Source organism: Pan paniscus, chromosome 4 (assembly GCF_029289425.2).
Source record: "Pan paniscus chromosome 4, NHGRI_mPanPan1-v2.0_pri, whole genome shotgun sequence".
In the NCBI taxonomy this organism is placed as follows: domain Eukaryota; kingdom Metazoa; phylum Chordata; class Mammalia; order Primates; family Hominidae; genus Pan; species Pan paniscus.
This window is the reverse complement of record NC_073253.2, coordinates 20,757,708-20,774,997: the sequence shown is the minus strand read 5'-3', so window position 1 is coordinate 20,774,997 and position 17,290 is coordinate 20,757,708. Positions and strand designations below refer to the sequence as shown.

Here is a 17,290-nt window from a genome sequence, read left to right as displayed (position 1 = left end):
GATAATGTTTGAATCAGGACATTCTGTTTTTTCACCTTTGTTTCCTACTTCCCTTTCCTCCGCATGTTTAATTTCAGTTTCATATTTAATCATTTTCAAAGGAAATAAATTGCTTTAAAAGGCTTTCCTGATTTCTGCTATTATGCAGTTAGTCCTATTTTCATTTTACTATGGGCTCTTGCTTTGACAGAAAATGCTGTTAAATATACAAAGTGGGTCATTTCCATCATATTTATTTTATTATAAAGACCATATGGTTTAAGATGAAAACTGCTTTACACACTAACTCCAGTAAATCCAAATAATTTAATAATTTATACATTATTAAACTATTACATTATACAAAATACATTAAAATGTTACCTTATTAATAATCAAATTGTAAAATAGCTATTAACATGATCTGGAAACAGCAACATAGTATATGTTTATTTCTGTATAACTTGTTTAATTCTGAGGAAGCAGAATAATAAAATTTAAAGGACAAGCTTTAAATGAAACTTTTGGGTAACAGTGTTATAACAATTTTTTTTATTATTTTTTGTATATTCTGATTATTTAACATTAGTTTTTATACGTCAATTTTTAGAATAGTCAGGCAAGATTTTAGACTTTTTAAAACCACTCAGACTTCTTTGGCAATATTCCTGAAATAGCCATTAAATAGACCTTGAAACTCTAAAATACATTAAAAATATACAAGTAGTAGGAAAAGCATATGTGTTTAAAACTTGTATTCCTCGGCTGGGTGGGTGGCTCATGCCTGTAATCCCAGCGCTTTGGGAGGCCGAGGCAGGCGGATCACAAGGTCAGGAGATCGAGACCATCCTGGATAACACAGTGAAACCCCATCTCTACTAAAAAGACAAAAAATAAAAAAATTAGCCAGGCTGGTGGTGGGTGCCTGTAGTCCCAGCTACTCAGGAGGCTGAGGCAGGAGAATGGCGTGAACCCGGGAAGCGGAGCTTGCAGTGAGCTGAGATTGTGCCACTGTACTCCAGCCTGGGCGACAGAGCGAGACTCCGTCTCAAAAAAAAAAATAAAAAAAAAATTAAACAATAAAAAACTCTGATAACAGTGGTTTTTGATAAAACCAATTAGATAAAAACAAGTATTGATTGAATACCAAGATGATATTCACAGATATATTGGATTTCACTTGTCCAGCATTTCTAAAAAGACCTATCATTTTCTTTTTATTTTTTAATTTTATTTATTTATTTATTTTTTGAGACAGAGTCTCGCTCTGTCGCCCAGGCTGGAGTGCAATGGTGTGGTCTTGGCTCACTGCAACCTCTGCCTCCTGGGTTCAAGCAATTCTTCTGCCTCAGCCTCCCGAGTAGCTGGGATTACAGGCACCTGCCACCACACCTGGCTAATTTTTGTATTTTAGTAGAGACGGGGTTTCACCATGTTGGCCAGGCTGGTCTCGAACTCCTGACCTCAGGTGATCTACCCACCTTGGCTTCCCAAAGTGCTGGGATTACAGGCATGAGCCACCATGCCCGGCCAAGACCTATCATTTTCTAAAGGAAATTTGCTTAAAGGATTTAAAAAAATAATTCCCTAGAAATAATGAAAGCATTTCTCCCTAGTTATGGACATTTGTTTTATAATCCAAATGTGGCTTTTTTGTGTGTGTTCATATGTGTTCTGCATCAGACTAAATCATTATTATTTCTAACAACAGCATATTCTTCATAGTTTTTATGTATTGCTGGTCCATATTGTTAATGGTTATTAACATTCAAGAGCTACATTAATTAACCCATGTAAATGGTTTTAAAAAATTGTATGATTAGGTCGGGCGCGGTGGCTCACGCTTGTAATCCCAGCACTTGGGAGGCTGAGGCAGGCAGATCACAAGGTCAGGAGATCGAGACCATCCTGGCTAACACGGTGAAACCCTGTCTCTACTAAAAATACAAAAAAAAAGCCAGGCCTGGTGGCGGGCGCCTGTAGTCCCAGCTACTCAGGAGGCTGAGGCAGGAGAATGGCGTGAACCCAGGAGGCGGAACTTGCACTGAGCCGAGATCACGCCATTGCACTCCAGCCTGGGTGACAGAGTGAGACTCCATCTCAAAAAAAAAAAAAAAAAGTAATTGGATGATTAATACAGTAAAGGGTTCCTTATACAAGAAGCTTGATTTATTTACTGATGATAGTGTTTCGTGTATATGATTAATTTTTCATAAGAGACCAATCCCTATTATGTGCACTTAAAAATTTTATACTGACTAGACCAAATCCCTGTAACTTTTTTTAAAAAGCATTTATTTCATTGGAGAGCCTTATCTTTAAGGTACTTTCTTATGTTCTGTATCTGAGTTTTAGAGGGTTAAAATACATTGTACCTCTTTGCCCCTTTTGCAGCCAGTTGAGAAATGCAAAAATCAGATAAATTGAGGTTGAAATACCAGCTTTTTTATTGAGTAAACATTGTTTTGAAGGAGATGATGGTTTTTGTTTTGGTTTGTTTTTCCTGCATCCTTCTGCAAGAAGGAGATGGTTTTGATATGGAACCATAGTGTGCTTCTTAGTACATAACCTCTGAATTGACTTACCCACACAGGCAGTGCAGGACTACTACTGGCAGCTCCTTAGGATGTGTCAGAAAGCATCGATATGGACCTTCTTTGCAAATATGCAGATACACTGAGCAAAGCACATCCATTTAGTTGTCTCAAGGAGCTTCTCCAACGAAATGGGGAGTGATGAAGGGTAGAGAAAAACCAAGAGTGCAGTTACCCTAGCTGAACTTCTCCTCTTCAAAACTATAAGCAAGGAAATAAAAGTTCACTTCTGAGTAATGCTTTAGATTATATTGAGACTTTCTTTCAATTTTTACTCTTAAATGAATCTCAACCTTTAAATAAATGTATATATATTACATTTACATGTCTTTAGAAATAGACTCTCTGTGAAGAACATTTCTCACTTCACCAGTTGCGTGCTATTAGTCCTGGGCTCAAATCGTCACAGTTTTTAAAGTTTACTTGTAATTGTATTGAAAGAAGTCATTGTTTCTTTAATTGATGAAAACAGCTACTGTTGTTATTCTAGCTATGACATTAGTTAAATATTAATAACCCACAGTTATGGTGACAAAATTGTTAGAAAAATGAAAAATTGCCCTAATTTCTCTAGTCCCTGCTTTCCTTGTCTGTGAAAAGATTGAGATTTTTCTCTAAGACGCTGTCTAGTTCTCCAGTTCAACTTCATGTAAACAAACAGAATTGTATTCTGATGAGAAATTCTGTGAGTTATGTACTCCCTAAACACAAAGTACTTTTTGTGAACTACATTAAAATATGGATTAAGGTCCCTATGAAAATAAACTTAGATTTTTTTTAAAAAGTGATTTTTTCAAAAAAGTGATTTTTTCAGTCTACCTTGTAAATGATGAAATTAACATATATATATATATATAGCAAAGTTAAGAAATATGGATTGCAAATAGGATCTAGGATTATTATGTGTACCCACTTTACTAAATGCTGTGGGACCATGAGTTCTATTAACTTCTCCAGTAACGTATACATATTTAATATGTGTCCACAGAGACTTTAAAGTCTCTGTGGAGTATAAAATCTGATTGTTTCATTGTCTGTAGGTTTCAAAAGCTCTTAGCGAAAAACAGAACTTTTTTTTTTTGAGACGGAGTTTCACTCTTATTGCCCAGGCTGGAGTGCAATCGCGTGATCTCGGCTCATGGCAACCTCTGCCTCCCGGGTTCAAGCGATTTTCCTGCCTCAGCCTCCCGAGTAGCTGGGATTACAGACGTGCCGCCACGCTGGGCTAATTTTGTATTTTTAATGGAGACGGAGTTTCACCATGTTGGTCAGGCTGGTCTCGAACTCCTGACCTCAGGTAATCTGCCCGCCTCGGCCTCCCAAAGAAAGTGCTGGGATTACAGGCGTGAGCCACCGCTCCTGGCCAACAATACTTTGTTTATTTGTTTATTTATTTTTGAGATGGAGTCTTGCTCTGTCACCCAGGCTGGAGTGCAGTGGCATGATCTTGGCTCACTGCAACCACTGCGTCCCGGGTTCAAGCAATTCTCCTGTCTCAGCCTCCTGAGTAGCAGAGATTACAGGCACCTGCCACCACACCTGGCTAATTTTTATATTTTTAGTAGAGGCAGGGTTTCACCATGTTGGCCAGGCTGGTCTAGATTTCCTGACCTCGTGATCCACCGGCCTCGGCCTCCCAAAGTGCTGGGATTACAAGCGTGAGCCATTGCACCCAGGCCAACAATACTTTTTAAATGAAGCTTGTATAACATTATTATGCCAGTATTTATATAACATTCTATCATTTTCTGAAGAAGTATATTTATTCATCAATGTGTTTTAGTGTCAAGTAATGTATTAATCCAGACTTTCAATGTTCAAATCAGAAAGAAAACCCTCACTTAAGGCCACATTTTGAGAAGATAACTTTTAAAACTAGTTTCTATCGTATATAAGTAATTTTAACATTGTTTTAACAGCTATGCCTAACATCTTTAATTCATTGTATGTTTAATAGTTTATTTTTAGTACTCATAGTTAAGAAAAAATAATGTCAACCTTGTGAATAATATCTTTAACACACATTATCTTCTGTATGTTTGTATTTGTTAGATGGAAGATGGTGCCCCAAAGCATATCATCCAGATGACAGGATTTAAGATGGAAGAAAAAGAAGCGCTAGTCAAATTACTTTTAAAACTAGATTGCACTTTTATTAAGAGTGAGGTAAGAAACTTACCAAAATGTTCAAGATATATTTGAAAAATAACTAGAATTCAAATACTGGCCTAAGAATGATAAAATGCCTTCTTGATATTGTAGCAATAAAAAGGATGTGTCATAAAGGCAGTCTTACTTTAGTAACATTTCTTGATGTGGATTTTTCCCTCCAGAAATACAAAAATTGTACACATCTTATAGCTGAACGCCTATGTAAGAGTGAAAAATTTTTAGCAGCTTGTGCGGCAGGTAAGTTAACTGTCTTCCCCCAACTTTTAAAAAATCTTCGTGTTAAAGCAAAAGTATTTTAGTCTCTGGAGAGATAACATATTTACATATCAAACCTAAATGTGTTTTTCTGATATTTTTTGAAAATACTTAATATATTTTTTGGCTTATTACTCTTCTAAGTAAAATTTTGTAACACATGAAAAATGTATTAAATAGGCAGAAATATTTACCCCAACAAGGATTTAGTGTGTTTTGTTTAAGACAAAAAAAAAAAATACAGTAATGAAAAGACTGGCACAAAATGTCAAAATCTTAAGCTTTTGTTAAAGTCTCAGCTGTTTTCAGTCAAGTTTTCTTTGATCTGTCATTTGATATAGGCAGTGCTTTTGTTCTCTCTGCTGCTTCTATCCATATTATGAAGCAATGGTCATACTATTTTATTTTTCTAAGATATTAAATACTATAGACTCAAATTAAGACTTAGTCTTCTCCTCTATCGTTTTGTATTTTATAGCTTTCTCTACTGTGATTGATCTGACATATCATTAGTCTACTGATTGCAAAAAAAGAAGCATATGTAACTTGGGTGAATTTATCCTTTTTGGATTAACTTACAAGGAAAACACTTGCATTCGTTTTTAACTTTACAAATGAAAACATACATTGTCCATAATGTTCAAAAAGATCATTGATGCCCAGATAAAGAAACTGTTGGTTGGGTGCGGAGGCTCATGCCTGTAATCCTAGCACTTTGGGAGGCCAAGGCAAAAGGATCACTTGTGCCAGGGAATTTAAGACCAGCCTGGGCAACGTAGCGAGATCTCATCTCTTAAGAAAAAAAAAGAATTGTTATAAAATGACCTGAAAAATTCTTTTAACTCAGTAAATTTGTTTTACAGAGTAATAATGCCGTGAACAATATTGGAAAAGCTGTTAGCATAGGAGGAAGAATATAAATCTAACCCAAAATAGTGAATAATGATAGTAATAATAATTCCAGTAATACCACATTTTATTTTGGATTTTAAAGCTTTAGATTTATGTTTAGAATTATAAAATTGTAATTTAGAATTATATTTAAATGAAACTATAATTATAACTAAATTATAGCTATGGAATTATATTTAGAATTATAATTATTTGTCATGGAAAATATTACATACAATGTTCAGTGATAAGCCTCTTACTATCAAAAAATTTCCCCAAAATGCATAGTTCAAAGATAATGTTAGCAGCGTAGCTTAAGAGTTTTATCTTGAAAAAGGTTGACTTTTATATTTGATCTTTATTGTTTATCATTTATCAGAACCAAAATTCCTTTGTGACTGACAGCTCATTTGCTTTCTAGGAAAGTGGATACTAACCAAGGACTATATAATTCATAGTGCCAAAAGTGGCAGATGGCTTGATGAAACAATTTATGAATGGGGATATAAAATTGAAAAAGATTCCCGTTATTCACCTCAAATGCAATCTGCACCTAAAAGATGGCGTGAAGAACTGAAACGCACTGGTGCTCCAGGAGCCTTCCACAGATGGAAAGTTGTCCTCCTTATTAGAACTGATAAGCGAAGTGATTCTCTTATAAGGTAGGATGTGATTACATAAAAGCTAAAGCAATTAATGAGAAAATAATTTTGATTTGCATGAGTACTTTCTGTATTTTTTTGCAATTATTAGCCCAAATGAGCCATGGTGATTTACTCCAATCTCCTAGGTAAGCCATTATGCTCGTTTAGACTTATGTGTCTTTAATAGAACAAAATCTACTTTACAATATTGTTTTAGATTATTCTGGATATCTCTATTTTACTTTCCATGTTATTCCTTTTGGCCAACTCAAGCAAAACAAAAAAGGAAAACTAATTGGGAGTTTTTTGTTTCTAGTTTTGAAGCACTTTTAGACTTTTGGTATTATCACAAAAGCATCATTCTGGGTTTATGTAGTGCTGTCTTCATTATTCATACTGTTTTCATCATAATTTTATTTCATTTTGTCCTTGGTATATTTTTAAAAGCTTTTTTATTGGGTAAACTGTATTCTAAGACTGCTGTTACTTTTTTTTATGGCAAGAGGGTGGGGAGTGTTTTTGTCTCTTAGTTAAATGTAATTTATAATCAATAAAATGCACACAAATTAAGGGTATATTTTGATGAGTTTGGACAAATTGATGCACCCATGTTACCCTCACTATAATCAAGATCTGTTACATGTACATTATCCTATAATGTTCTCTTGTGTCCTTGAACATTTAGTTCTGTACCACCAACACCAGGCAACCACTAATTTCCTTTTTATCACTATAGACTAGATGTATACTTTTTAAGAGGTCCTTATGAATGGGATCATACTTAAATACTGCTTTGATATAGCTTCATTTCTCTAGTACAGTATTATTAAGATTCATCCATTTTGTGTATATCAGCAGTTCATTCCTTTTTGTTGCTGAGTAGTAGTCTACTCCATGGATATGTTACAGTCTGTTTATTCACATATTGGTAGATATTTGGGATATTTTTTGTCTTTGCTAATATAAATTGAGCTGCTATGAACATTTGGTTACAAGTATTCATGTAGACATGTTTTCAATTCTCTTGGGAAATATCTCGGAATGCATGAATTTATACTGTTTTAGATGGCAATTGTGTGTGTAACATTATAAGAAAATGCCAAACTGGCCAGGCATAGTGGCTCAGGTCTGTAATCCTAGCACTTCGAGAGGCCAAGGCAGGAGGTGATTACTTGACCCCAGAGTCTTAGATCAGCCTGGGCAACATGGCGAGATGCTGTCTCTACAAAATTTTTTTTTCTTTTTTTTCCAGATTAAATTAGCCAGGCTTGGTGATGCATGTCCTAGTCCTAGCCACTTGGGAGGCTGAGGTGGGAAGATAGCCTAGAGCCCAGGAGTTGGAGGCTGCAGAGAGCTATGAACTGTTTTTCAAAGTAGTACCATTTTATATTCCCAGTAGTAGTGTATGAGAGTTCCCGTTGCTCTGAAGTTATTTTGGCACTGTTAACGAAAATCAATTGACCATGTATGTGTGGTCTATTTCTGGACTTCCTGTTTGGTTCCAGTGATCTCTATATCTACCTTATACCAACACTACACTGTTTTGGCTACTGTATCTTTAAGTGAGTCTTGAAATTAGGTACTATGGGTTTCTTAACTTAGTCTTTTTAAAAGTTGTTTTAGTGAATCTGGATTCTTTGTATTTCCGTACACATTTTAGAATCACTGTCAATTTCTGTGAAAATGCAAACTGGTATTTTGATTGGGATTGTATTTTATAGGTCAAATCTTAACAATATTGAGTCTTCCTATTAGTGAACTATGTATTCTCCGCTTGTTCTTTAATGTCTTATAGTTCTCATTATATAAATCTTGCACATATTTTATTAAATTTATTCCTAGGTATTTTGTGTTTTGGGGTGCTATTATAGATTGCTCTTAAACTTTTTATCTGCATCTTTTGAGATAATTTGCTTTTCTCCTTTGTTTTCTTAATATGTTGAATTATACTTGTTTGTTTCTTTTATTTATTTATTTTGAGACAGAGTCTCGCTCTGTCTCCCAGGCTGGAGTGCAGTGGTGCAATCTCGGCTCACTGGAAGCTCCACCTCCCGGGTTCACGCCATTCTTCTGCCTCAGCCTCCTGAGTAGCTGGGACTACAGGTGCCCGGCTAATTTTCTGTATTTTTTAGTACAGGTGGGGTTTCACTGTGTTAGTCAGGATGGTCTTGATCTCCTGACGTCGTGATCTGCCCGCCTCGGCCTCCCAGAGTGGTGGAATTACAGGCTTGAGCCACCGCGCCCGACCTTTTTTTTTTTTTAATTTTTTGAGGTAGCGTTTTGCTCTTGTTGCCCAGGCTGGAGTGCAATGGCGTGATCTTGGCTCACCGCAACCTCCGCCTCCTGGGTTCAAACAATTCTTCTGCCTCAGCCTCCCGAGTAGCTGGGACCACAGGCATATGCCATCACACCCGGCTAATTTTATATTTTTAGTAGAGATGGGGTTTCTCCGTGTTGGTTAGGCTGGTCTCAAACTCCCAACCTCAGGTGATCCGCCCACCTCGGCCTCCCAAAGTGCTGGGATTACAGGCGTAAACCACTGCGACCGGCCACTTGATTGATTCTTAAATGTTAAACCAAACTTGTATTCTTGAGATAAACTGTACTTCATCATGGTGTATTTTTTCTGGTTCATTTTTAATATTTTGCTGATTCTATTTGCAATTTTTAAAAATGATTTTTGTATCCTAAACCTGATAAATGACATCTATGTAAATATCTAAACCTAATGTGATATTTAATGGTGAAAGATTTTTTCCCCCATGATTGGTAACAAGGCAAGGATGCTGACTCTTAAAATTTCTGTTTAGCATTTACTGGATGTACTAGTCATTGCAATAAGGCAGAAAAAGAAATGAGGCATAAAATTGCAAAGAAAGAAAAATAATTGTCTTTATTTCCAAAGACATGGTTGTGTACTAAAAAATTTAACGAAGATACTAGAAGATCTCGCTAGTGAATTTAGCGAGATCAAAAGACAACAGATCACTGTATAAAACTTAATTGCATTCTCATATACTAGCAAAGAACAATTGGAAATTGAAATTTAAATTCTCGTTTTGGTTTTATTAATTTTCTCTATTGTTTGTCATTTCATTGATTTCTGTCCTTGGTTTTATTATTTCCGTACTTCTTGCTTTAGGCTTAATTTGCTTTTGTTATTTTTCTGTTTGTTTTTGAGGTAAAAACTTGGATCATTGATTTTAGACCTTTCTGTTTTTCTATTAGTTGCCCCCAAGCATTGCTTTATCCACATCCCACAAATTTGTATTAATCGTGTTTGCTTTTTTATTAAGTTCAGAGTATTTTTAAATTTTCTTTTTCGTTTCTTCTTTGACCCATTGATTATTTACAAGTTTATTATATAATTCCCAATTACTGATAGAATAATTTAATTTTCTAACTGTAATTCAGATTAGTCATTACTTCTGTTAGTCCTATCAGCTTTTGCTTTATTTATACTGAATTCCTGTTATCAGTTGCATACGTATTTTCTCAATGGCCCTGATTTTGTAATTTTTATTTATTTTTTTCTATTACCTCAAACACTTGTCATTGTGTCCTTTGGTCAACATTTCCTATTCCCCCACCTCCATCCAGCCTTTGGTAACCACCATTCTGTTCTCTGCACCTATGTGTTCAACTTTTAGGTTCTATACATCTAATTTTCTTTGGACTTTCACATATAAGTTAAAAATAGTATTTGTCTTTCTGTGCTGGGATTGTTCACTTAGCATAATGTCCTCCAGTTCATCCATGTTGTTGCAAATGACATAATTGCTCTCTTTCTAAAGTCTACATATTATTCTATTTGTGTATATGTATATACTATATTTTCTTTATTCATTGATGTACACTTTAGGTTGGTTTTATAACTTGACTGTCGTGAATAATGCTGCAGTAAATATGGGAGTGCAGATAGCTCTTTAACATACTGGTTTATTAATTTCCATTCCCAACAACTAGGGAATACCAGGGCTCCCTTTTCTCGATATCTTCACTAATAATCATCTTTTTGATAATAAGCATTCTGACAGAACTGAGATGTAATTTTCATTTTCCTAATGATTAGTGAGTGATATTGAGCATTTAAAAATTTATCTGTTGGCCGTTTGTTTATCTTGTTATGAGAAGTGTCTATTCAGATCCTTTGCCCATTTTTAATCAGGTTGTTTTCTTGCTGTTGAGTTGAGTTCCTTGTATTTGGATATTAACCCTTTTTTACACATATGGCTTGAAAATATTATCTCCTATTCCACAGGTTGCCTCTTCATTCTCTTAAATGTTTCCTTTGCTGTGCAGAAGCTTTTTAGTTTTATGTAACCTCACTTTCCTGTTTTTGTTTTTGTTGGCTGAGCTTTGGAGTCAAATCCAAAAATTATTGCCCAGACTAATGTCCTGTAGTTTATCCCCTGTGTTTTTTTCTAATAGTTTTGCAGTTTCAGGTATAATGTTTACAGTTTTTCAATGTAAATTCTATTTTGTCTCATAGGAGTGTAGCTAGTCCTGCTCTCTTGGTTTTCGTTTACGTGGAGTATCCTTTTCCATCCCTTCATTTTCACTCTGTGTGTCCTCAGAGGTGAAGTTGGTCTCCCGTAGGCAGTACATACTTGGCTTTTTTTTTTTTTTTTTTTTTGCTTTTTCAATCTTTTTGACCACTCTATGTCTTTTGTTTGGAGAAGTTAATCCATTTATGTTTAGGGTTATTATCGGTGGGTAAGGAACTTACTTGCCATTTTGTAGTTTGTTTTCCAGTTGATTTGTATATACTGTGTTTCATTCTTCCTATGTTGCTGTCTTCCATTGTGGTTTGATGGTTTTCTGTAGTGGTTTGCATTGATTCCCTTCTACTTATGTTTTGTGTATCTAGTAGAGATTTTCCTTTGTGGTTACCATGTAGTTATATAAAACATTTTATTCTTAGACTATGTCAAACTGATAACTTTGGTCATATATAATAACTCTACACATTTACTCTCCCCCATTTTATGTTTTGATGTCAAAATTTATATTATTTTCTAATTTGTATCCCCTGACAATTGTAGCTATGGTTCTTTTGATAGATTTGTCTATTAACCACTGCACTAGAGATAAAATTGCTTCACACACCACCATTTTAGTCCAGAGTATTCTGAATATGATTCTACATTACTTAGATTGTTAAGTTTTATACTTTTGTATGTTTTATGTTATTAGTGGCCTTTTGATATAGCTTAAAGAACTTTCTTTCATAATTCCTATCAGGCAGCCCTTATCATGATAAACTACTTTAGTTTTTGTTTGGGAAATTTTTAATTTCTCCCTTATTTCCGAAGAACAGTTTATCCAGGTAAGTAAGGTATTGGCAGTTTTTTCCTTTATCACTTTGAGTATATCATAGCCCTCTTTCCTGACTTGAAGTGTTTCTGCTTTCAAAGCCACTGGTAATTACGTTCAGACTCTTGTATGTGATATGTTTCTTATCTCCTGCTGCTTTCAGAATTTTTTATTTGTCTTTGATTTTTGATAATTTGATTATTATATACCTTGGTATACTCCTTTGGGTTAAATTTGATTAGAAACCACGATGCTTCTTGTCCCTGGATGTGGTCATCTTTTCCCAGATTCAGAAGTTTTCAGCCATTATTTCCATAAATATGCTTTCTGGTCCCTTTCCTCTCTCTTCTGCTGATTTTATACAGTTATTAGGTCTCATAATTCCCATAGGCTTTCTTCATCCTTTGGGTTTTTTTGCTTCGCTGACTGGAAAATTTCAAACGTACTGTCTTTGAACTCACTGATTCTTTCCTCTGTTTGATTAAGCCTGCTGCTGTTGAAGTCTTCTGTTGCATTTTTCACTTTAGCAATTATATTCTTCATCTCCAAAATTTCCTATTTTGTTTTTGTTTATTCTTTTTCTTTGTCAGACTTCTTGTTTTGTTCATGTATTGTTTTCCATATTTTATTTAATTTTTAATCTGTATGTTCTTGTATTTTACTGATTTTTTTTTTTTTTTTGAGATGGAACCTCACCCTGTCACCCAGGCTGGAGTGCAGTGCCACAGTCTTGGCTCACTGCAACCTCCTCCTCCTGGGTTCAAGCGAATCCCCTGCCTCAGCCTCCCAAGTAGCTGGGATTACAGGCACCTGCCACCATGCCTGGCTAATTTTTTTGTATTTTTAGTGAAGATGGAGTTTTGCCATGTTGGCCAGGTTGGTTTTAAACTGCTGACCTTAAGTGATCCACCTACCTTGGCCTCCCAAAGTGCTGAGATTACAAGCATGGGCCACTATGCCTGGCCTGAACTTCTTTAAAGGGATTATTCTTTGTCTATCATTCTGTGGATCTATAGCTCTCCATTCCTTTAGGGTCCATTGTTGGAGCTTTGTTAATTTCTTTGGAGGTGCCCTGATTCTTTGTAATCTTTGAAAGAACAGCCACGTCTTCCAGGTGTTCCTTGGCAGGGATAGAATTTCACTGTTTAGTGATCACTGGGAGATCACTGCTTGTGATTCTGTATGGGCTGGTAATGACTCCAAGCAGGTAGAGCTTGCTTTCTGTTACTCTGTATGGCTGGGCTGCTACCTTTGCATTGATTTTGGAGAGGGGATTGTGCTGGCTGGGCTCTGCTGTTAGATAAAACCACTGGCTGAGCTCTGCAATCAGGCAGAGCTGCAGGCTAGGCGCTGCAATTGTCTCCAGTTGGGCCAGGCTCAGGGTGTATTCCCTGGCTAGGTACTACCAATATTTGAGATCTGCAGTTGGACAAAGTTGCAGGTTGTACCCCAAGATTAAGTAGAATTGCTGCTTAAGATGGATGGGCCTAACTGCTATGCTTAGTACAAATTACAACTGGGGTTTGCCTCACAGTCTTGGTGGGGCCTTGAGGTGGGCTTTGAAGCTAAGCTGAGCACTGTTTAAAGTTCTGAGTGTGGCAGAACTAGCCTCTGTACTTTAATGAAGTACACTGTGGTTAGCATCTCATTCCCTAAATGGAGTCTTTGGATGTGTGTTAAGGCTGTACTGAATGCTGTTCTCCTGCATATGGCAGAACTAGCCCCCACTCTGCCGAAATGCAGTGTGGCGGTCCTTTCCCATCCTAAGAAGAATCTTGGCATGAATGTTGAGGCTGCACAAAGTGCTGTTGAAATTCCCAGTTGTGGCAGAACTAGCCCCTGGTTTTTTATATTGGCGATGTGGTGAGTCTCTCACTCCCTGGGTGAGGCCATGGGGTAGGATTTGAGGCTGGGCCTGGAGGCTGCCCATCTAGAAATTCCCGCCAGGTAGAACATCCCACAATAGCTTTGCAGGTGCTGTGCTGTTGACTGATACCTCTGATTTGGTGCCATTGATGGCAGGTATGTTGCGCTACCACCAAGATTTGTGCGCTGGTTTTTGTGAGCTCCACCTCCTTGCTTTGTTTCTTCTTCTTCTTATTTTTTATTTTATTTTTTTGAGACAGAGTCTCACTCTGTCACCCAGGCTGAAGTGCAGTGGCGCGATCTCAGCTCACTGCAACCTCCACCTCCCGGGTTCACGCCATTCTCTTGCCTCAGCCTCCCGAGTAGCTGGAACTACAGGCGCCCGCCACCACGCCAGCTAATTTTTTTTGTATTTTTAGTAGGGACAGAGTTTCACCGTGTTAGCCAGGCTAGTCTCGATCTCCGACCTCGTGATCTGCCCACCTCGGCCTCCCAAAGTGCTGGGATTACAGGCGTGAGCCACTGCGCCTGGCCTCCTTGCTTTGTTTCTATCTGACCCCAGGTTGTCTAGCTGTGCCATTACCCCTTGTCCTCCCTTTGAGGTGACACATGAGTGGACTTCCTGAGATGTATCTCAGAATTCTATAAAAGCTCAATGCCTGCCTCCAGTTCTCTTTGCCCGCAATAGTAACCGTGAGCCCTGGAGAATCCTTTGTGTGTGGCACTATGCCAACTTGGGTAAGGGAGAGGTGTGATGGGTCAAAGTGAGACCATTTGTTTTTGCCCTCTCACAGTTTTTATGAAGTTCTGTGGTTTACGCTGGTATCCCAGGCTTGATATTAATTGGATTTGTCTGATACTAATATAGCCACTTTAGCACTCCTTTGAGAAACATCAGCATGTACATCATTTTGTATTCTTTTACTTAAAATGGGTTTCTTTTAGACATTCTACAGCTGAGTCTTAAAAATGTAATTTGACAATTTCGGCCTTTAATTGCATTGTTGAGGACATTTACATTTAATTGTTGACAAATTGAATTAAATCTAGTATCTTGCTGGTTATTTTTTTCTCATCTCTTTTCTTCCCTTTTTTTTTTTTTTTTTTTTTTTGAGATGGAGTCTGGCTCTGTTGCTCAGGCTGGAGTGCAGTGGCACCATCTTGGCTCACTGCAACCTCTGCCTCCCAAGTTCAAATGATGCTCCTGCCTCAGCTTCCCGAATAACTGGATAACAGGCGCACATCACCATGCTTGACTAATTTTTCTATTTTTATTAGAAACGGGGTTTCACCATGTTGGCCAGGCTGGTCTCAAACTTCTGACCTCAGGTGATTTGGCCACCTTGGCCTCCCAAAGTGCTGGGATTACAGGCGTGAGCCACTGCAGCCAGCCATCCCATCATTTCTTTATTCTGCTTTCCCTTTTTCCTTGACTTCTTTTCCACTAGTTCAGTGTTTTTAATGGTTTCCTTTAATCTCTGTATTAGATCTCTTTTTTTAATGGTTGCTGTAATATATACAGTGTCCATCTTTAACTGTTCATAGTCAAATGTCAAACAGTATCTTTTTGCATGTAGTGCAGAAACCTTAAAACAATATACAGTTGACAGTTGAACAATGTGGGATTGGAGTGCTGACCCCCTGTGCAGTTGAAAATTCATGTATAACTTGACTCCCCAAAAACATAACTAGTAGCCTACTGTTGACTGGAAGCCTTACTGATAATGTAAACAGTTAACATAAATTTTGTTATAAGAAAATCATAAGAGAAAATATATTTACTATTCATTAAGTGAAAGTGGATCATCATAAACGTCTTCATCCTTGTTGCCTTCATATTGAGTAGGCTGAGTAGGAGGAAGGGTTGGTTTTGCTGTCTCAAGGGTAGCAGAGGCAAAAGAGGTGGAAGGGGAGGCAGGAGAGGCAGACACACTTGGTGTGTAACTTTTGTGGACCTGTGTTGTTCACGGGTTAACTGTATTTCCATTTGTTCTTCCTATCCTTTTTTCTATTGTTGACCTCTGTGTATTATAAACTTCCAAATACATTGGTAATATTTTACTTTTGCTAGTCATTTACTTTTAAGATGATTAAAAATAATGAAATATATCTTCAATATTTGACTTCATTTTTGCCATTTCCTGGCATTAGTTTCTTTGTGTAGCTCCAGATTTTCCTCTGGTATCATACCTTTTTTTGCCTAAAGAACTCTTTTTAACAGTTCTTATAATGTAAGTGTGCTGGTAATGATTTATCTCATTTTTTATTTGAGAAGGTGTTTATTTTTGGAAGATATTTTCACTGCATATAGAATTATGGGTTGACAGTTTTTTTCACTTTAATTCGTAATTAAAGATTCTCTTCCACTTTCTTCTGGCTTACATAGTTCTGATGAGAACTCAGCTGTCATTCTTTTTTTCCGTTTGTATCATTTTGTCTTCCCTGGTTTTCTTCAAGATTTTCTCCTAGCCATTGGTTTTTACTAGTTTGATTATGATGTGTAGTAGAGTGTTTGTGTTTGTGTATTTTATTATTGATTTATTTTGCTTGAGGATCTCTGAGCTTGTGTATGTGGAGTTTTTTGGTTTTTATTAAATATGATACTCTCCAGCCATTATTTTTTAAATATTTCTTCCTTCATGTTGTTCTTCTGGAACTCCACTGCATGCCTTTTAAACTATTTGATTATTTTCAATAGCTATTGCATGCTTTGTTCTTTTTTTAAAAAAAAAATTTTTAGTTGGGATAATTCTATTGACCAATCTTAAAATTCAGTGATTCCTTTTTCAGTTGTGTTCAGTCTGCAGATGAGCTTGTCGAAGAACTTCTTTGATATAATGCCTTTTATTTCTACCATTTCCATTGAACTCTCCAGTGAATTCCTCATTTCTTCAAGTATGTTGTCCACTTTTTCCATTAGTTCCTTTAACACATCAGTCACAGTTATGTTAAAGTTGTTTTCTGATAATTTCAACATGTGGGTCATATTTCAGTGTATACTGTTGATTCCTTTCTCTTAACAGTGGTTTGGTTTTCTTCTTGCCTATTTTGTATGTTGTGTATTTTTTTTATTGCATGCCAGATATCACATATACAAGAATATTGATAGAGGCTGATGTGAATATTTATATCCAAAAATTAGACCTACCTCTTCTGTAAGGTGGTTAGTATGGGTGATTGAGTTAATCTTGTCAGTTGTTGAGCTAGTGCTATGGTGAATGTTGCTCCCTCCCGCCCACCCCACCCCCCCACAAAAACTCATGTTGAAATTTAATTGCCATAGTGAAAGTATTGGAAGGTGGGGCCTTTAAGAAGGGATTAATGCCATTATCATGGGACTGGCTTGGTTATAAAAGTAAGCTCTTTCTCACATGGTCTCTCTTGCTCTTCTGCTTATCTTCATGGGATGATGCAGCAGGAAGGTTCTCATCAGATGCTCTTGGAGTTCTGAAAGTCCAAGAATAAAAACTTATTTTTCTTATAAATTACCAAGTCTTCAGTATTCTGTTATAGCAGCAGAAAATGACAAGACAGCTGAATTTGAGTATTGTTAATTCTGTAATCACCATCAAT

At 36.6% G+C, this 17,290-nt stretch overlaps 1 protein-coding gene across 6 annotated transcripts in view; it reads left to right on the top strand.

Annotated features, from left to right (window-relative positions):
* The window catches only part of SLF1 (SMC5-SMC6 complex localization factor 1), a 97,505-nt gene that overhangs the window by 7,036 nt on the left and 73,179 nt on the right, over positions 1-17,290 (top strand). For all 6 annotated transcript variants that reach the window (XR_004671431.3, XR_010112182.1, XM_034959765.3 and 3 more), the window contains exons 2-4: positions 4,626-4,739; positions 4,907-4,982; positions 6,313-6,553. Coding sequence is in view for 4 of the 6 variants with exons in the window: in XM_034959765.3 (XP_034815656.1) it covers positions 4,626-4,739; positions 4,907-4,982; positions 6,313-6,553 (431 nt within the window). In the remaining 2 variants the exon portion in view is untranslated. The remainder of the gene's footprint in view (positions 1-4,625; positions 4,740-4,906; positions 4,983-6,312; positions 6,554-17,290) is intronic.